The sequence below is a fragment of the Lepisosteus oculatus genome, chromosome 7 (assembly GCF_040954835.1).
Source record: "Lepisosteus oculatus isolate fLepOcu1 chromosome 7, fLepOcu1.hap2, whole genome shotgun sequence".
NCBI lineage: Eukaryota > Metazoa > Chordata > Actinopteri > Semionotiformes > Lepisosteidae > Lepisosteus > Lepisosteus oculatus.
Genome location: NC_090702.1, coordinates 54,317,504 through 54,336,293, shown reverse-complemented (window position 1 = coordinate 54,336,293; position 18,790 = coordinate 54,317,504). Strand labels below are relative to the sequence as shown.

Genomic DNA, 18,790 nt, shown 5'->3' with positions numbered 1-18,790 from the left:
CTACTGTATATGACTAATGAACAGGTTTCTAAAATTGTATTCATAGCCATAAGCAGGGCTGTCCAGTCCCGGTCCTGGAGGGTCAGTGTGTCTGTAGCAGGGCTGTCCAGTCCCGGTCCTGGAGGGTCAGTGTGTCTGTAGCAGGGCTGTCCAGTCCCGGTCCTGGAGGGTTAGTGTGTCTGTAGCAGGGCTGTCCAGTCCCGGTCCTGGAGGGTCAGTGTGTCTGTAGCAGGGCTGTCCAGTCCCGGTCCTGGAGGGTCAGTGTCTGTAGCAGGGCTGTCCAGTCCTGGTCCTGGAGGGTCAGTGTGTCTGTAGCAGGGCTGTCCAGTCCTGGTCCTGGAGGGTCAGTGTGTCTGTAGCAGGGCTGTCCAGTCCTGGTCCTGGAGGGTCAGTGTGTCTGTAGCAGGGCTGTCCAGTCCTGGTCCTGGAGGGTCAGTGTCTGTAGCAGGGCTGTCCAGTCCTGGTCCTGGAGGGTCAGTGTGTCTGTAGCAGGGCTGTCCAGTCCTGGTCCTGGAGGGTCAGTGTGTCTGTAGCAGGGCTGTCCAGTCCTGGTCCTGGAGGGTCAGTGTGTCTGTAGCAGGGCTGTCCAGTCCTGGTCCTGGAGGGTCAGTGTGTCTGTAGCAGGGCTGTCCAGTCCAGGTCCTGGAGGGTCAGTGTGTCTGTAGCAGGGCTGTCCAGTCCTGGTCCTGGAGGGGTCAGTGTGTCTGTAGCAGGGCTGTCCAGTCCCGGTCCTGGAGGGTCAGTGTGTCTGTAGCAGGGCTGTCCAGTCCCGGTCCTGGAGGGGTCAGTGTGTCTGTAGCAGGGCTGTCCAGTCCCGGTCCTGGAGGGTCAGTGAGTCTATAGCAGGGCTGTCCAGTCCCGGTCCTGGAGGGTCAGTGTGTCTATAGCAGGGCTGTCCAGTCTTGGTCCTGGAGGGTCAGTGAGTCTATAGCAGGGCTGTCCAGTCCCGGTCCTGGAGGGTCAGTGTGTCTGTAGCAGGGCCGTCCAGTCAAGCAATTCGTTAGCTAAATCAGCCAGTTCCTGGCTTAAATATACCAGACTAACAGCTTCACCCAACTCTTCAGAAGACACAGCACCCCCTCCAGGAACAGTCTCCTGTAAAGCACGCTACTGTTAATACAATGACTGCTTTGTTGTGATTTAATCACACATACAGTCAGCTGACAAACCCAGGCACAAGTCATGTACAGTAGCATATTTAACCACAAAATGAACATCACGGGTCAGAACTAGCGAAATGGTGGTTTATTTTTAAACTTTCTCTTCAATATTATATTTTTCTCATGTCCTGTACTATGTTCGAATGTGACAGCACTGACTTAAAACAAAAAAAGAGATGCAATATTTAATAAACACAGCGCTACCATTGCAAACATTAATTAAAAAAACAAAACTGGAATCATGAATGATCTTACTGCGGCACGGCAGCACAGTGGTCAGCGTTGCTGCCTGGCAGCGCTGGGGCCCTAGGTTCAGCTCTGGACCTGGGGTGCTGTCCGTGTGGAGTTTGTATGTTCCCCCTGTGTTCCTCCGGGAGCTCCAGTTTTCTCCCAGTCTAAAGACATACGGGTTGACTGGCCCTGGTGTGTGTGTGTGTGTGTGCGTGTGTGTCTGCCCGTCGAGAGTCAACTTGCAGCCGTTGCTTGCCAGAAGAGGCTCCAGCTTCCCCTGTGACCCTGAACTGGCTGACGTGATTAGAAGATGAATGGATGGATTTATTTTACCATGCAATTTTGGAATCGCATAGTGCTAATCAACTTGGCTTTCTTTTCTTAACCCTGATGGAAGGACTGAAGAATGCAGGCTGTGCACGTTTTCCTTTGAAACGCATTGCTGGAGCTGTGAAGTGGTATTTCTCACTGCAAGCTTCACAGTCAACACAGATGGGGAAGTGGAGGAGGCACTGACGCTCTCCCTACACACAGTCACACACTGTCAGCCAGCCCCTCGCAGACACAATGATGGCTGGACCTCCAGTGATGCAGGTGGGACAGGAGGTGGCCCTCTACCTAGATCAAACCAATGCCCTAGTATTCAGATTGGAGATGATGCCCTCAGCTGAGATGTTCAGATACTGAATCCTTGGTCAAGGAGAAGGGCTGTAAAACCAACTGCTCTGACTGAATACCACTCCAGGTTTGTACAGACTAGTCTTCCTTCAGTTCCCCCTTCAACTGGTGCGGCAGTGTCTCGATTCTATGCCTGACTTACAATAGTCTAGCGGGATCGGCACAGACAGGCACCCAGACAAACTAGAGACGCCAGTTAACAGGGGGAACATGCAGAGCTCACACAGAAAATACCCTGGTTTGGAATCAAGCCCAGCGAACAGCTGTGAGGTAGCAAAGCCAGGCACCCCCAAAACACAAATTAAATTAATGGTGGAACCTCTTCCTTGTACTGAAAACCTGGTGCAAAATCACAACCTCAAACATGCTTTGTTTTATAATTTCGTGACACTTTACAGGAAAAAAAATATTTGTATATGTCCAAACATGGAAGACAGTTCTCTCCTTGCCATCTGCACAAGATTTAGCTTTTCTGCTTCTTCTTGCCGTTCATTACAAAATAAGGGTCTTCACCTTTGCTCTTGAGTTCGGGATTTCTTTTGACACATGGAGCAGTCCTACTGGAGGAGAGGGGAGCCTTTCCAGTTATAAAGGGCTTCTTCTGTGCTGGGCGCAGCCCTCTCACCGCAGTCTGACCGGCGGGCTGGGCCCGGCGCGCTGGGCCTTCTGGGGCTTGGACCGTAGTCTGGGAAATCTTGACAACGGACAACGGACTCCGCACGGTGGAGCTTGAGGGAGCGGTTGGATGTCTTGAGGCTTTGGGATTTTTTGTTACAGCCCTAGAAGAAGGCTGGCTTTGGGTCTGAACCTTTGTCTCAGTAGAAAGCATCGGTTTAGGTGCGGGGGGCTGATTTTTTGCTGCCTTGGAAGGCCCAGAGCGTGCGAGAGGAGAGGGCTTGGAGCTGGGATGGCACTTGGGCGTGGGAGTCTCTGGCTTGGCGGGGGTGCCGGCCCTGAGCGGACGGGGAGTCGGTTTCGGTGCCCCGAGGCCCTGGGTGTTCAGCCTCAGAGCTGCCGCAGGCGACCCTGGGCGTCTGTGGGAAAGCCGTCTCTGAAGAGTGGCTGGCGCAGGAACAGGAGCTGGAGGTGGCCCGGCCTGTTCCCCGCCCCTTCTGGGAGGCCCCCTCGAAGCCAACGCAGACGGGCTCGTGGGGTCAGAACAAGCCGAAGCCGTCCTGGATGCGGAGGGCGCTGGACAGCACCGGGAAGGGGAGGGGGCAGCTTTGGTCAACTGGGCCGGGCTCGAGTTCGTAGGCTTGGGGGGTTTCCACGCTGGTTTAGAGCGGACAGGTGGGTCCCTGCCCAGGGGTGTGGTGCACCTGGGTGAAGGAGTCAGCCTGGACACCACTGGGGAACTTGTCAAAGGAGACTGGGCGCGCCTCGCCCTGCTCTCGAGACTTGTGGTGAGCGCTGAGGGTGTCCTTGTCTTCGGCGTGCAGCCCTGCAGTCTCCCGGCAGGAGGAGAAGGGGGCAGGCGCGAGGCCTTGGAAGGCGCCGGCGGCCTCTTCGCCAGGCGCGGCGCGGCGGCGGCCGAGGACGGCGGCGCTCTCGCGGTCAGCCTGGGACCCGGAGAAGGGCCGCTGGGGCGGGACAAGCGGACGGCCGAGAGGGGGTGCATGGCGGGAGGCTGAGGGGACCTGCCTGGCGAGGCCGGCACGGCCAGCGCGGGGCTCGCCATGCCCTTCTGGAAGGCCAGGATCTTCTGCTCCAGCGTGGTGAACTGGAGCACCCGGCAGGGGTCGTACTTCAGCAGGAAGCCCTGGAGCGTATCCCAGCCGCCGCCGACGCGCACCATCACGTGCTTCCCGTGCAGCATCTGCAAGACGGCGGCGAGAGACGTGGGTCAAGCAGCGCGGCCCGGCCCGGCCCAGCCTCGGAGGAGCCCCCACACACCAGTCTTTTTAGAAGAGTGTACGCAAGAAGTGATTTTTTTTCGAATGTACTGACCCTGTGATGAAAACTAATTGCCGGAATAAAAAGTTCCCAATTATTCGACACTTAAGAAATCCAAATTCAGGCTGAGTCTTCATATCCATGAAAACATGCAATGCCACTTCTGAAATTACTAGTACAGTTATATATAACCATACAACATCCCCGAGAATTATACATATTTCACGATGCTTGCTGGTAACTAATGTAGCTATAAGCCAAGCGAAGACGAAGCTTACCATAGATCCCAGGTATGTTATATACCCTTCACAAACACTAAATATAGAATAATTATGAATACTTCTGATGTGCTACAACACTTCTAGCCTAGAGGGACTGAATTTCTACAACTCCAAACTGCACACCTGGAGTAGCAATGCAGGCTGTATCATGAAAGCTTCACATTTTTCTAAGCTTAATCCTATCTTTCTACGATAACTTGATTAGAATAAATGATATATATATATAATCAGGGACAAAAGCTTGCATTTGCACTTTTATCACACAAGAAAATGGTTAAACTTTGCACGTTAAACTTTACAGTTACAAATACAGTAACAGGGCTCTTCTATAATCAGCAATGAAGTAGAGCATCTTGCCTTATCTTGCACTAACGCAATACATAATGCATATCCCATTTACTGTATGTTCACTTGACATTAGAATTCCTTCATGGTTTTTCCCTAAGTTGTCTCCCTGTGGTTTCTTAGCTGTGAAATCTGTAGCGTTCAAACTATAGCTTCTACACTAAAGCTAATGAACACATTGAGTCGTTTTTTTCTCTGCTGCTTATTTCAATCAGGGATAAAAAAGGATAGGATAGTTCATCTGTGTCTTGAGGATGTCTGGTGCCAAGCAGGGTTGTATTATACAGCTTGTCTCAGTACCAGGAACCTAACAGTGGGGTCAAAGGTATAGCACTAATGAGATGTTTCTCTTTAACATACGGATAACTAACACTGTGGCATTAGATCGGACATAAAATAAGCTCACAGAGGTGCTCCTGCCACAGGTGGAAAAATGGATATGCTCAACCTTTTAAAGGAGGATATATTCTTGCATATCCTGTTTAACTCTTGTATAAATAGACATTGTGTTGAGGCTATTGAACTGTACATCCGACAGGGAGATGAAGCCACGCTCCTGTGCAGCAGGGCAGGAGAAAAGGAACACTCTTTGTTAAGAGTGGCCTGTTGAGCTGTTTTTGCAGAGCTTCTTTTTGTCCCATTTTCCAGGAAACATCCTGATGTTTCAGGAGGCCCCTGCCTCTGTTTCTTTAGACAAGGAAACACAGAAGAGGAGGAAATGTTGGATGACCCCCCCCTCCCCGGCCTCTGCAGCACTTTGTTACGAGAAGAAACATGAGAAAAGCTTCAGAGGGACAGTGTGAGGAAACCAAAATAAATAATGAACAGCATCTAGAACTGTGTCCAGAACCGTCTTTAAAGAAAACAGTTTCCAAGTAAGGAAGGATGTTAATCCATGTCAGTACTTCAGAATTATGAGGCAAATTTGTAATTGAACATATAAATCCAGTTCAGACATAAAAAGCCTCTTAGAATTAAGCCTCACCATTTATGGCACGACCGGATAAGGACTAAGCGTATACAATCTTTTTGGTTTACATTTATAGTAAATTTGATTGATTTTCAGATCACATTTCCTACTTTGAGAAGTTTACTTTTTAGGATAATTCTATTAATTTGTATTCATTTAGAAGTATCTGTTGTTTTATTGTTAAAGCCCACTGATTCTGGAAGCGTCAAGCTTGTGTCTTTCACACCTCGGCTCATGGATACCATCCCCACGGCCGCAGGACGACCTGCCACCTTTGAATAGCTCGTCTTTTAACACGTCACAGGCGACACAGTCCTCTTCCAGACGTTTGGCTCTGATCGCAGGAGAGATGAAGGCACTGCTCTCCTGTAAGGATTCTGGTAGACACAGGGGGTCGCTCTGTCACCGATCCCCTGGAGAGCCCTGACAGTCTAACCCCACCCTACTCTCAGCCAATATGAGCCTGTCTGGGGAATTCTAGTCTCAGTCAGCTAGTGACATGACCAAGGCCCGAACCCACAACACCTGGACCATAGAGCTCAAACAATCCTAGAGACTTTCAGAGCATTTCAAGTTAGGATTAAAAAACCTGAGGATTACGTATTAATTTGTGAATGCATGCGTCTTAAACTTGACTCAAGAAAGAAACAGGCATGTCAGGATCAACAGAAGGAAGAAAAAACGCTGGAGGGGCAGAAGTCACATACCAGCAAGCTTTGGCTGCTGGGAAAAATTTTCTCAGAACTCAAAATGGCAAGAGCTTCGTGGCCCAAGGACAGACTTCCATCTGAGCTAGTGATGGTGAAGAGCTGGATATAGCTAAAAGGAATTCAAATGTTTTCTCCCAAATTTGGGATAGCATTTAGTTTACAGTAAGCACGGTCAATCGGCTCTGGGAATTGCTCAGTGTATATGATGTGAATACTCACCCTGATGAACAGGATCTTGTCTCCTAGTCTGTATCTGCCTTCAGACAAATACTCAATGGAAAACCTATGAGAGCAGTTACAAGGAGGGTCATCAGCAATATGCTGAACCTATGGGAAGAAAAAGAGCAAACCATCAATACTCAATTTTCAAATCATGCATTGCTCACACATGCATGACAACTAAACTGTAGTTGAAAATCCTATAAAATGAATGATATATTTATTGTATTGTCCATTAATACACCAATGTTGAGGTTATTGTATGTGTTGTTTCAAAAATTAACATGCACTGTACATGCATGGATCTAAACATACAACCATAATCAAACACAGAATTGTAAATCTACTACTGGGTGCAACTACATCTTTCCATGATACAATTATGCACAAATGAGATAAAATAATAACCATCGGGCTAGGGTTTTCAATGAAGCAGTCCAAGTCCGGGAATGTGCGTGTCAACCGTTAATGCCTTAATTCCTGCAACATGACGATCTGAGCACATTGTAGCAGCAGTTGCAAACCATGGGACACTACTCAAGGAGCCAAATATTTTCAGTGAAGCAAGTGAAATACTAAACTGTGTTCCCTCAGTCACGCTTGTCAGGTCAATTTTGATAGAATAACTTACACGGAGCAGACTTTTGCCCTCAACACAATGTTCAATCCGGTGAGCTTTATCCATCTACTTTACCAGGGCAGGTTTCATTTGAGACAACTTCAGGCAACAGTGTTCAAACCAACGGAAGTTTTTAGAACATCAATAAATACAACCGCTCATTTATTTACTGGATACATGTCTTTATGACTTAAAGCACACATTTTGTGAATACCTTAATTCCAGCTTGGTAAACATTTTAAGGATTGTGACCTACAGTACAGACCAAAGTTTGAAGCCAGAGGTATACTGTTGTGAACCTTTTCATTTTTCGTCATGACTTCAAAACTGTGTAGACTTTAACACTAGGCCATGATAATCCAAAAAACACACATATCAGACCAGAATAAATACCCCGTCTCTGTGAGGCCCCTGTGTCTGTGAATTTCAAGCAAAGAATTAACCATGAAGGCATAGGGGCTTTCAAAACAACAGGAGATCAGCAGTAGGGTAAAAAAAAAACTTTCAAAGACATGGAATATCCCTTTGACCACAGAGAAGTCAATCATTCCGAAAAGGAAGATGTATTATTCTTCCCAGACAGTGCTTAGATCAAGCTGTCCATCCAAACCGAGGGACCTGGGAAGGAGAAAACTGGTCAAGGAGGTCACCGTGAGGCCAGCAGTAATTTTGAAGGAGCTACACAGGTCAATAGCCATGATGAGAGAATTGTCCTCGAGTCAACAATACCCTGGTCACCCCACAAAGCAGGACTGGATAGCAAAGTGCAAAAACCATCCCATATCTTGTATGGAGTTTGCAATACAGCACCTGAATGATCCTGCAAAAACGTGGCAAAAGGTGTTGGTCATTATAAGAACACACTGGAACTTGAAGGTCTAAATGCTAAGCGTTATATCTTGTGCAGACCCATCACAGATCATCATCCAGTCAACACCTTCACTGCTGTCAAGCACAGCGGTGATGCTTCTCGCCATTAAGGACAATACACTGCCAGAAGGGTCAAGGCAGTTTGCCAAAACTGGCGACAAGGTGAAGCAAATTACAGGCAAATCTTAGACGAAAAGCAGTTTAGACAGTTTAGATCCGATAAAGACTTGAAACCAAGATGGACTTTCATAGTTCAGTCAGTCAGTAAGGCCAAATCTACACTGGAACGGCTTAGGAAGAAAAAAATCATAGAATGTCATTGCTAAAACCCTAACTTAAGAACAATGGAAATTGTGTGGAAAAACTTTTGCTTCACAATTATCTCCAACTAGCTTCACAGTGTGCTAAGCTGGAAGAGACATGCAAAAAGAAAGACAACCAAAGATGTCTGTAAATGCAGCCAAAGATGCTTCTACCAAAAACTGACACGGGGAGGGGGAAGGGGATATTTTTGCAATCGACATATTTTAGGTTTGATAACTCTTCGCAATTCTTGCTGATATTTTTTTTTACAATTCTTGCAAGTGTTCAGTTTGAGTGTTGACTAAAAGTATTCACGTATAAAATATGCACGCACATTATTCAGCTATATGGGACACTAAATGGGACACCTTTGGAAGGAGGTGAATACTTTTGAAAGGCACGGCACAGGAGGTGTCCCACCTCACCCACCACTGCCGTGCAGCGTCCTCCTGGGTGCTGTCGCACACCCATTATCCTCCGCTAACTGAATTAAGGGGGGCTGTACAAGCCCAGGGTGGAATCAGACAGGACACCAGGACTACTCTCTTAAGAATGGTGCCTGGGGATGTTTAATGACCAAGTGGTCAGGACATCAATTTAATATCTCACCTGAAGACCAGCACCTCCTACAGCAGTGTCCCCAGTCCTGATAGTGAGGTGCTGGTTCAGAAAACTAGGGACAGAAAGAAGAGGGCCACCTACTGGTCCACCAACACCTACTACAGCAGCAATCTGGGTTTCTTCGCAGGTCTCCAAGGTATGAGCTCCTAGTACTCATTAGGCCCAGTCTTGCACAGCTTCACCAAGAAGGGGTCAGGCCACAGGGTGGTGACACCGATATCCACAGTTGGTAAAGACATACTGTACAAAAATGTCTCTGTCACTTAATGCTTCAGTCTGATGTTGGTCAGTCAATTTGGTGACTTAGACTCAAAACGTCTTCCGTCAAAATGTTTTGGTGTTCCTCCCATTTCAGTAACCTCTTATGCACGTTTGATACAGTTCACAATTGATGCTCTTTTATCAGCTGCAATATCAGGCTCAAAGTCGCCATCGTGGACAGCTCGGATGCCAAACTCACTTTCCAATTTCTATTACGTTCCAGAAATGAATCACAAGGAAAAAATGAGTGTTCAGGTTTTCCTGAAGTGTTTAACAGGTCTGGAAAAGGAAGTTGTAACCCTATCTACCATCTGTTATATCAATTCATTTTGACGCCATCTCATATTAAGTATCTTTTGCGCCATATATTTTATTGTTAAATAGAGATCCTGCAGAGAGAGGACACAGGTAAGCATTAAAACAATTTAATCTGACAAAATGAGAATCAAACTGATTTTTAAAACACATTGCATATTTCAGGTGGTTGTGTGATTATATAATACATTGCGTCAGATATACAGGATGTGCTGAGGATTAAAACAGATTTGCGTTTCAGTGTTTTCTGGTATTATATAAAAATAATTCAATTCACATTAATGAAGCAGTAGAAAGGGTTTTAAAACGGAAAAAGAACTATGGTTTAATAAAGACTTTTTAAAAGAATATAAAACACTCTTTATACATTGGTAACACAACCCACAGATCCAAGTGTCTATATCACTTCATGTTGAACAACACAAAACTAATGGCAAAATATATGGACATTCAGTTTTTTTTTTATATCCAGTATACACCACTTGAATAAACTAAATAAAGATTCCTCATCTCTCACACTCCTTTTTGTTTTAATACATTGGCAGGACCTAAATTGGAAATACCATTCCAGACAGATCTATATTGGGCTTTCAAGACTATAATTTCTCCAACAGATAAAAAAGTTTTATTTTAAACAGCATGGAATGTCCTTATATTTTGTTAAGACACAGAAATGAACACCCAGCTGTTGTGCACTTGACCTGACCTGTTCAGTCCGAAGGGCTAGTTGGTCAGTGCCCATAAATCTCACCCAGGCTGCTGAGGGGGACTGAACAAATAAAAAAGAACGAGACAAATTGTGGAAATAATACGAGACTAAACAAAATTAGACATTAATTAGACATTAAACATGGGAAAAGCAAAGGTATGACTTGCTTTGAAATGGGAATTTGCAGGAAAAGCATTTGAAATGCAATTTCACTCCAGGTGTCACAAAAAGCACACAACCCTTTATAGCTGACAAACAGCACAAACAGATATTTTGTAATACAACTGTGAGAAAATCACCATAGCCTGTCAAAGCAATAAGTGACCAATAGAAAATATTTAAAATGCATCAATGGGGAAAAAAAAGAGTAAGTGTTCACTTTCTTACAAAAGTTTTACTTTTCATAGAATCTGCGTTAATACAACTTGCACAGTCATGTGTCTTGAAAAACACGCCTCCATCTTAAAAATACTCAGACAATCTAACATTATCAATGCAAAGCCTGTATTTTTATACCAGATTTTCATGCCTATCTGTACCCTAGGGGTGTGCTGGACAAAATAGGACAGTGTTAGAGTTCTACAGAACCTTAGTGTCTCTTCTGCAAGGCTTTTGGCCCGATAGTCATGAAGTGAAATGACATAGAATATAGCCATAAAAAAACCCAACCACACAGCACTTACAGCCTCATGAAGGTCTCCATGCTGACAGCACACGCTGAAGGTTTTAACTGGAGGGGTTAAAACACTGACAGGCCCCCTGGTGATGAGCAGTGTTTCCTCCAGTTCAATCTCCTTCTCCAGCTTGACTAAGACTGGTGGCTCCACGCCGTATCTAAGGAACAAAACAGATCATCCCCTGGAAATGTCTGGCACACATGTGTCAAAATGCTGGAGAAGAGCTCACTGACTGCCCCAAGGGAATGTTGGGGGAATACTGACTAATGACCAGACAGGTGAGTGCCGTGCTCACTGTGAAGAATTTCACAGATCTCCTGATGTTCTGTAACTGCCTGCACCTGCCCTTTTGTGTAAGGGATGACTGCACACATGTGTTTGTCAAGACTTCCCCTATTACAATCATGGCTACTTGCTGCCATGCTCCTAGCAAAAGCACGTGAAAATCTCCAGCACTCAACGCCTAAGGAGGGTCCCTTTAAATCTTGAAGGGAAAAGGCTTGCTTTATGAAGAGGAGCTGAATGAAAGCACTGCACGTCAGTCCTCGGTGGCATTAACGAGCACTTACTTAGACACAATCCGTCCAATTTCCAGCAGGCAAAGGCACACCTGGCGTGGCTCTTTGTGCAGCACTAAGGGAAAGAAAGAAAAAACACAAAACACTTCAAGCAATTAAGATCGAAAAACTAAGAACAGCAAGGACGCACAGCTTATTATGATAAACCTGGGCTTTTCAACAAACCCTATGTGAACATAAATGAGGCACTTCAAGAAGGGGTTAGATTAAGCGTGTCTTTAAGAGGCGTAAAGTGCATCTAACAAAAAGCTCAAGGAGGAATTTGCTTTCGCTTTGCCACCTGGTTGACCCTGGTTAAATGATACTGGACCCAAGTATACCCCCGAAGCCATACTCCAAAGTTACCCATGGGTGCGTCGCAGGAACATTAAGTAGCCTATAAATAAATCACAATGCACGATTACAAGAAAAAAAACACAAACGGAGATTTAGTGCCGGTCAGAGGACACACAAGCCACAGTGCTGCAGGAGCACGGGAAGCCTAGACCAGCGGTTCCTGGTCCTGGTGACCCACACACAGGTCCTGGTGACCCACACACAGGTCGGTTCTTGTTCCGCCCGAGCCCTCAAATCCACAATCAAACCCTTGATTTAAGATTAATTTGTTCCCACGTCTTAAACATGTTGGAGCTTTAACTGTTGTGCTTTGTCAGTGAAATAAAATCCCAAATGTGGGACTTGGAACCAAATGCAAATATTCCAGAGAAGCAACTTCTTAGACCCAGTAAGGCTTCAGTTATCTGCTGAAGTGGGCCGGAATGAAACCCAGGTGTGCGGGCATCATGACCAGGACTGGGAGCCACTGGCCTAGAGATACCGCTCAGGCCCTGCAGCAGCCCACTGCACTTTTATAGTCAATTGCTGTAATACTTGCCTATGTTTTCAACCAATAAATACAGCGTTTTCCAATCATGCAGGAATACTCAGCATTAAGAATGGCTGCAATACAAAGTCTTATTCTCTGGACGTTAATCTAATTACTATAGCAACTGCCAGAATATGTTCATCTTAAAATTCACCCAAACGTTCTGCACATGTTCACAGTGTACAGCACATTTTGCAGCTGATAAGAAATGACAACCGTGCCTTTCGAAAATATGGAGAATATACATGTTAAGTAGCTTATGTTAGGCAGTGATTTGTGTCAAGTACGGTTTGCCGTGTTATAGAAATATTTTATGTTAGTGTATTTACATATTAACAACAAACAAATGCTGTTAAAACCCTTTTAAAACTTAAAACACAAGGCAATGATTCAAGCGTCTTTTGTGGTATGCACTAATCACAAGCAGACATTTGGTTTGCCGGTTACTGCAGTGTCTTCTGGGAAAAATCTCAATGTGAAAAAATAGCGGAGAGTGGAAAATTTTAGACGAACACATATAAAATGTTCATTATTAAATGTGTTATTGTCCCAACTATGACAATACTTGTACACTGGTTTTAAGTGCATTCATATTGCAGTGTTCCTCTTTTACTGATTTTTGGGGGGTTTTGTGGTCAACGTAACCGACATTCCAAAAATGAATTCAATACACTTGTGGTCTTTGATGGAACTGAAAACATTCATGAGGCACAGAGCATTTCTAGAATTAATTTATCTAACATGAAATCTAGACTGACAAAGAGGAAAAATACATGTAATCATTATTGTGTGAGATAGCCATGGACGGACTGCAGCAATGAAGATTCATTCTGTGTGATGGAAACACTGCAAGGATCTCCAAAAGATCAGATTTCCACCATAAACATATAATATCCAACAGACTTCTGAAGCAACACAGAAATACACATCAGTAAGAATTCTAAAGTATTCCTAATCCATTATCCAAAATTGTTCTGACTGAGAATAAATAAATCCTAGTAGTGTACATGAACACTAGAAAATATATATACTTTTTCCCCCATTTCAAACAAAATGAAAAAACAAAACAAAATCGATCCTGAATTGCTGAAATTTTCATTGGCTGTATCTCAAAATTAGAAAAATGTATAAAGAGAATTAAAAAAATGAAATGCAATAAAATGAGTAACTGCAGAAGATAAAACTTAAGTAGCCAAACACTAATTCCAGAGGATCACATACAAAGAAACATGATCTTAAGGATCACATGGATTTAGAAAACACACACAGTGAAATGGACACAATACAATACAGTTTTAAGAAGGCTTTTAAAAGAGTTCCTCCTAAAATATTAATTCTTGAAATAAAGGCAACAGGCACTTGGGGACCTGTGTGTCTGAGCTGAGAACTGGCTAATGGATAGGAAACAGAGTTCAAATAAGAGGTGCTGTATTTATTGGAGTCCCACAGGGATCTGTATTAGGCCTACTCCTCCTCTTCATTTAGTGAAGGAGTCAAATTTGCAGATGACACCAAAAATAGGAGGATTAGCAAACATTAGAGAAACCGCGAATTAAATTCCATAAGCCTGAGATAAAATCTGAAGTTAAGCTTCCAGTGCTCTTTAAATGCTGAAAATGATCAAATCACTCAAATATATATAAATTATTGTGCCATATATATACAGTTCAGTATACGATGTATATATCTTTATGGGGATACTTTACAAAAGCTGGTCAAATTATACATTTCATTAAAAAAAACGTAATTAAACTAAGTTTTCACATTAGTGTACTGCTGTGTGGCTGACTGAATCTATTAAAAGCTCCACCTTCGGTATTTCCATGCAGCGAACTGTAACATCACATGGATTCTCCGAGCAGGACAGGAACCCTGGAAGAGGGGTGTCCTACACTCACCCAAGCCCTCCGACTCGAAGAGGTACGTCTCGTCCACTCCCAGCTCCCTGCACCAGCAGAGGAAGTTAGCAGTGTTGTCCCGGGCGAAGAAGGATCCAGGGGAGGCATCCTTCTTGCATGGGACCCTTTTCATAGGAAAGTGCTGGAAAAACAAACAAGCGCTTTTTCCATTTACAGCAGAAATTTTCATTTGCAAAATAGATTCCCTCTATAAATGAACAGGAAATGGATTTAGAGCTTCTCGTAGCAAATTTAAACAAAAATAGAGAAAACAAATCCTACTGTTCAGCTTAGATGCTGTCGTATGTCGTGTTTTTCGTCAATAAAAAAAAATTCTAAATGGCCGTCTATTAAGATTGCTTGTGTGTGTGCTAAAGATCATGAAGTCTTGACCCTTGATGGATCTGGTCCATTTAAGGAATTAGAGCCTCCATAAATGACCTCCACATTATTACATTTATCAAAATTGTTTAAAAGCCAGATAATCTAGCAAAGGTATTTCATATAAACAGGTTAACATGAACTCTTCAGGTCCTGAAGATGTGAAGGACTGTAAATTTCAACCAGTTGGTTCGTGACTCTCGTTCATTTCATCTCTCTGATTCCAGCCTCGAGCATGATATTTATTTGCTTGCCTTCTGCAGATGAGTAAGAATGGACTGCCTAAACCACACATGTATTTTACAACTGCTATGGTGGTACTGTAATTCAATGTCATCAAACTTTATTCCTCTTACTGTATTTGAAAAAAATGGCCAGTGGGCAAGGCGGCTCCTCAGCCATTATTTTAGCATATGCAGTATGTGGTGGCATTCTGCTTGCAGGCTATGCCTCATTATAAAACATGGCACACATCCTTTCCCCTGTCTTTAATGACAGATAAAACAGGTATTACAAATGCACTACGATGGCAATGTTACATTTATGTCTGCTAAAACAAAGCGAACAAAGAGGACTTTTAGGAAACAGGCGTTTCAAAAACATCTCCCAGAACACTACATTACTTTTCAGTACACAATGCAGCACTTTGTGCCGAGACTACCTACTCAAGCCCTGCTGACAGTTCACTGCAAACTCTGTCAGTCTGCCCAGACAGCTGTATGCAAATGTCACCTTCATTAAGGATCTGAATTCAATAAGGGCTCTGACGCTAATTAATTCCAGCTCACACGGTGATCTAAAAACTATTAGAGGGCAGAAAAATTTGCCTTATTTATCCAAACAGCAAAAATCAGATTATATTTTGAGTGCTATGAAACAGATGTGAGCACTGTTTCTTTTAATATGCATGCGCCGGAAATGTAGAGCTTTCAGACTACCCAAGGCTTCCAGTTTAGTTACCGACATTTGGTTTATGCCGTGCAAAGAGTCTTTTTTTTGCATCCCGCCACAAGACCCTGAACCCTTTATATCAAGCCCCTCAAAGAGACCTAGAAGAGAATTACTGATTTTAATGAGTATGCTCATTTAGGTCTCTAACAACCTTTAATACTAATACTAAGTTAAAGAAAACAGCAGGGCGAAACGTTTTTGTGTCACGTACAGGAAAGACATGTCTCGCCCAGCCATGCAGATGAACTGCACCACCGGCCTCACCTTCCACCTGTCGGGGTGACAGCATTCCTTCACTTTTCCCTGCAGGATGCTGGCCAGCTGACAGAGTCGCGCCCCGTTGTCCAGATCCTCCATGAAGGCATCTGCTCTTACTTCTGCTCCTGTGTCAGACAGAAGAGTCGACTGAAACGTTCATTTCTTCTGGATTACAGCTTCGTGAGCTCTGTCATCGGGCAGTGACAGCAGGTCTAGTATCTTTTTCACGCCGCAAGCTCATTTTAAAATGACAGCAGGAGGAAATGAAAGAAAAAAAAAATATTGTTCATATCTGACGGGGCTCTGCTGAATCCCAGGGTTTTCTTTCACATCTTTCCTGACTGAGAGGGAATTACAGTATATTGTAAGCTCTGGTATGGGTTCCCTTGTTCTGGATGATGGCTGATAGGATCCTTAAATCTTTAAATTTAAACAATTGAAAAGATTTAACCTGTTCAGAATTTAAAAGGCTAGGAGATAGACACCAGTACTTAATCACGAAACATATTACCTATTATAGTAAAGGACAACATTTTATACTTGACTCCCAAAAAAGAAGGTTCCCATCACTTTAAACAAAACCAATGTTTCCAGAATGGCCCTAAATGTCGATATTGGATTGACACAGTGTAAATTTCAGGTTTAGTTATAAAAACACTTTAACGTAACTTGAACAAAAAAAGAGAGCAAATCTGTTCAAATACACATGAGAAGAGTAACTGCAAATAATAATGCATAATACATAAAGTTACAAATGAGAAGAGGCCTTTTAACCCACCTAGACAGTTCCATACTTAGTAGATAACTGATCGAAGGATCTCACCCAGCAGTCTCCTGAAGGAAGCCAGGGTACTGTTTATTTTTATTCTGTGTCCCTTTTAAAATATTTCACACATTTTTTAGTTTACCATGCAGTGTTTAATGTTGTTTAAAGATTTTTTGTCGTACAGATTGCTTAGTTTGTGTCATTTTATTAATAACTACTGTATCTATTTGTTCTTGGTTACCTCTGCATTTATTACTCTTTTGCCAGAGCTGTGCCAGATTTTTTTAAAGGAACTTAGGTGCCTCTTATTATACCAAACGATCAGGCAATTTCGATTTATCTATTTCCCTTTTTGCCCTATTTTGCAACTCTACTATAAAAAATTTTAAAAGCACCAATCTGTCCATTAAAATAGCATTATTTCCATTTTCTATACTTTTGGGACATTGTCGTCCACAATAGATCACTTTATTGGCCATATACAATTTCTTGCATTAGGAATTTGTCTTTTCGCAGACACCAGCTTGCTCTCCATGAGACACAAAGACAGGGAGAGAAGCTGGGGGTCAGAGCGCAGGGTCCACCATTTATAAGGTGCCCCTGGAGCAGCTGGGGTTAAGGGCCTTGCTCAGGGGCCCAACGGAGTAGGATTCCTCTGTTGGCCGCGGGATACAAACCGGCAACCTTCCAGTCACAGGCGCAGCTCTTTTCTAAACCAGCTTAAAACCAACAAATTATTCAAACAAAATGCTACCTAGCAACTTTTATATAATCTCACACTTATTAGTGAACGCAGCCAAAGTTTCAGATTTAACATGAGTTGATTAAGACCCTGCAAAAACACCCACAAGGAATCAAAAGGAAAAATGTTATCTTCTATAAATTCAGCACTGTGTCCACATAATTCAGCACCTTACCCAGCATGCCCGTGAGCCAGATCGCCAGGTCTTCCTGCATGGGCACCAGGGCCGCCTCATGTCTCACCGCGAGCCACTGGTCATACTGGAACACATCTGCCAGACCGGGGCCGTGCCTGGGGGTCAGAGGGCTTCGCGGACTCAGCACAGGAAGGTCAAACCTCTCTCCGAACCACACCTGCACACAGGAGCACACATCAGCCATCTCCCCGGCCCCCACGATCCCGCCGCTGCGTAATGGGTTGTGCTGGTGGTACAGCTAATGCAGCCATTCCTAGATCACATCACTTATTGACAAGAGCGGAGAAAGGCTTCCATAATACACCTCCCTGGAGGGTTAGTCCAGTCACCTGCATGGGGGTCATGTTTAGCAACTCACAATCTGCAAAACTGCCGCAAAACAAGCGGCAACAATAAAACACATTAAATCTTCATTAACATTTTTGTCTCACTCCGTTACATTACTGGGAATAAAACAAATCCTTTGCTTACTTTTTCAAGATAAGAGAGATGAAATGTGATCATGGCATCGAAAGGATAGGAAATACATGTTCTTATTCATTTTTTTCTTGTCAAATGGCCTCTCAATTTGTGCTGACACAACAAATGAGATTAGCTGTTGGGCGTGCCAACAATAGACTCTAGGTGTACACTATTGACTGGTAAATTCCCAGATTCCTTATGCTTTGGGTGAAACTCATGGAGAAACAGAATAGCCACTGTGAGATTAAGACGTATATTGTAAAGTTTCAGTCCACAGATTGTGCCAGCATAATTATAACTGCTATGAGATATCAGATGGCAAAACTAAAATAAAAACCACAGCCCATAGCAGTGCTGGAACACAGCCGAGACCATAAACCACTTCCTTCAAATGATCCAACGTATGTACAGATAAACTTACCAGCTATAGCATACACATAAACATATGTAATTATTCCTTAAGCCTTTTTTTACATTTTTGCACAACTTGATTGAGCATAAACATTTCCAAAAGGCTTTAATGATGTGTAAAAAGCTTTTTTTATAACAGAAAAACATACAGTTTTGAAGAATGTATTTCTTTCTGTGTATGAATATGCCAAGAACACCAGTTTGAGTTCAGGAATCAAGGGATTGCTGTGTTGTTGTGATGACCCTGGGGAACTGGCAAGTGTGGATTACTAGTATGCGGATTTAAATTTCATTTGAAAAGATGGCTCTTTGTACATAAAAATGCAGATTTCAGATGTCCAGTAGAGCTGCAAACCAAAACAAACCACCGCACTGTATGACATCAGCAGTACAACCTGCAGACATGCCAAAATGCCAGTC

General features: G+C 43.7%; 1 protein-coding gene across 2 annotated transcripts in view; it reads right to left on the bottom strand.

Moving 5' to 3' along the window:
* Positions 1–1,230: 1,230 nt before the first annotated feature.
* The window catches only part of gas2l3 (growth arrest-specific 2 like 3), a 37,006-nt gene continuing 19,446 nt past the window's right edge, over positions 1,231–18,790 (bottom strand). The window contains exons 3-10 of one of the 2 annotated variants that reach the window (XM_015351834.2): positions 17,477–17,654; positions 15,800–15,918; positions 14,204–14,345; positions 11,432–11,495; positions 10,869–11,019; positions 10,183–10,245; positions 6,488–6,595; positions 1,231–3,885 (exon numbers count right to left, since the gene is read on the bottom strand). In XM_015351834.2, the coding sequence (XP_015207320.2) occupies positions 2,533–3,885; positions 6,488–6,595; positions 10,183–10,245; positions 10,869–11,019; positions 11,432–11,495; positions 14,204–14,345; positions 15,800–15,918; positions 17,477–17,654 (2,178 nt within the window). In that variant the 3' untranslated portion in view covers positions 1,231–2,532. The remainder of the gene's footprint in view (positions 3,886–6,487; positions 6,596–10,182; positions 10,246–10,868; positions 11,020–11,431; positions 11,496–14,203; positions 14,346–15,799; positions 15,919–17,476; positions 17,655–18,790) is intronic. The other variant, XM_006633138.3, reaches the window with a different exon arrangement.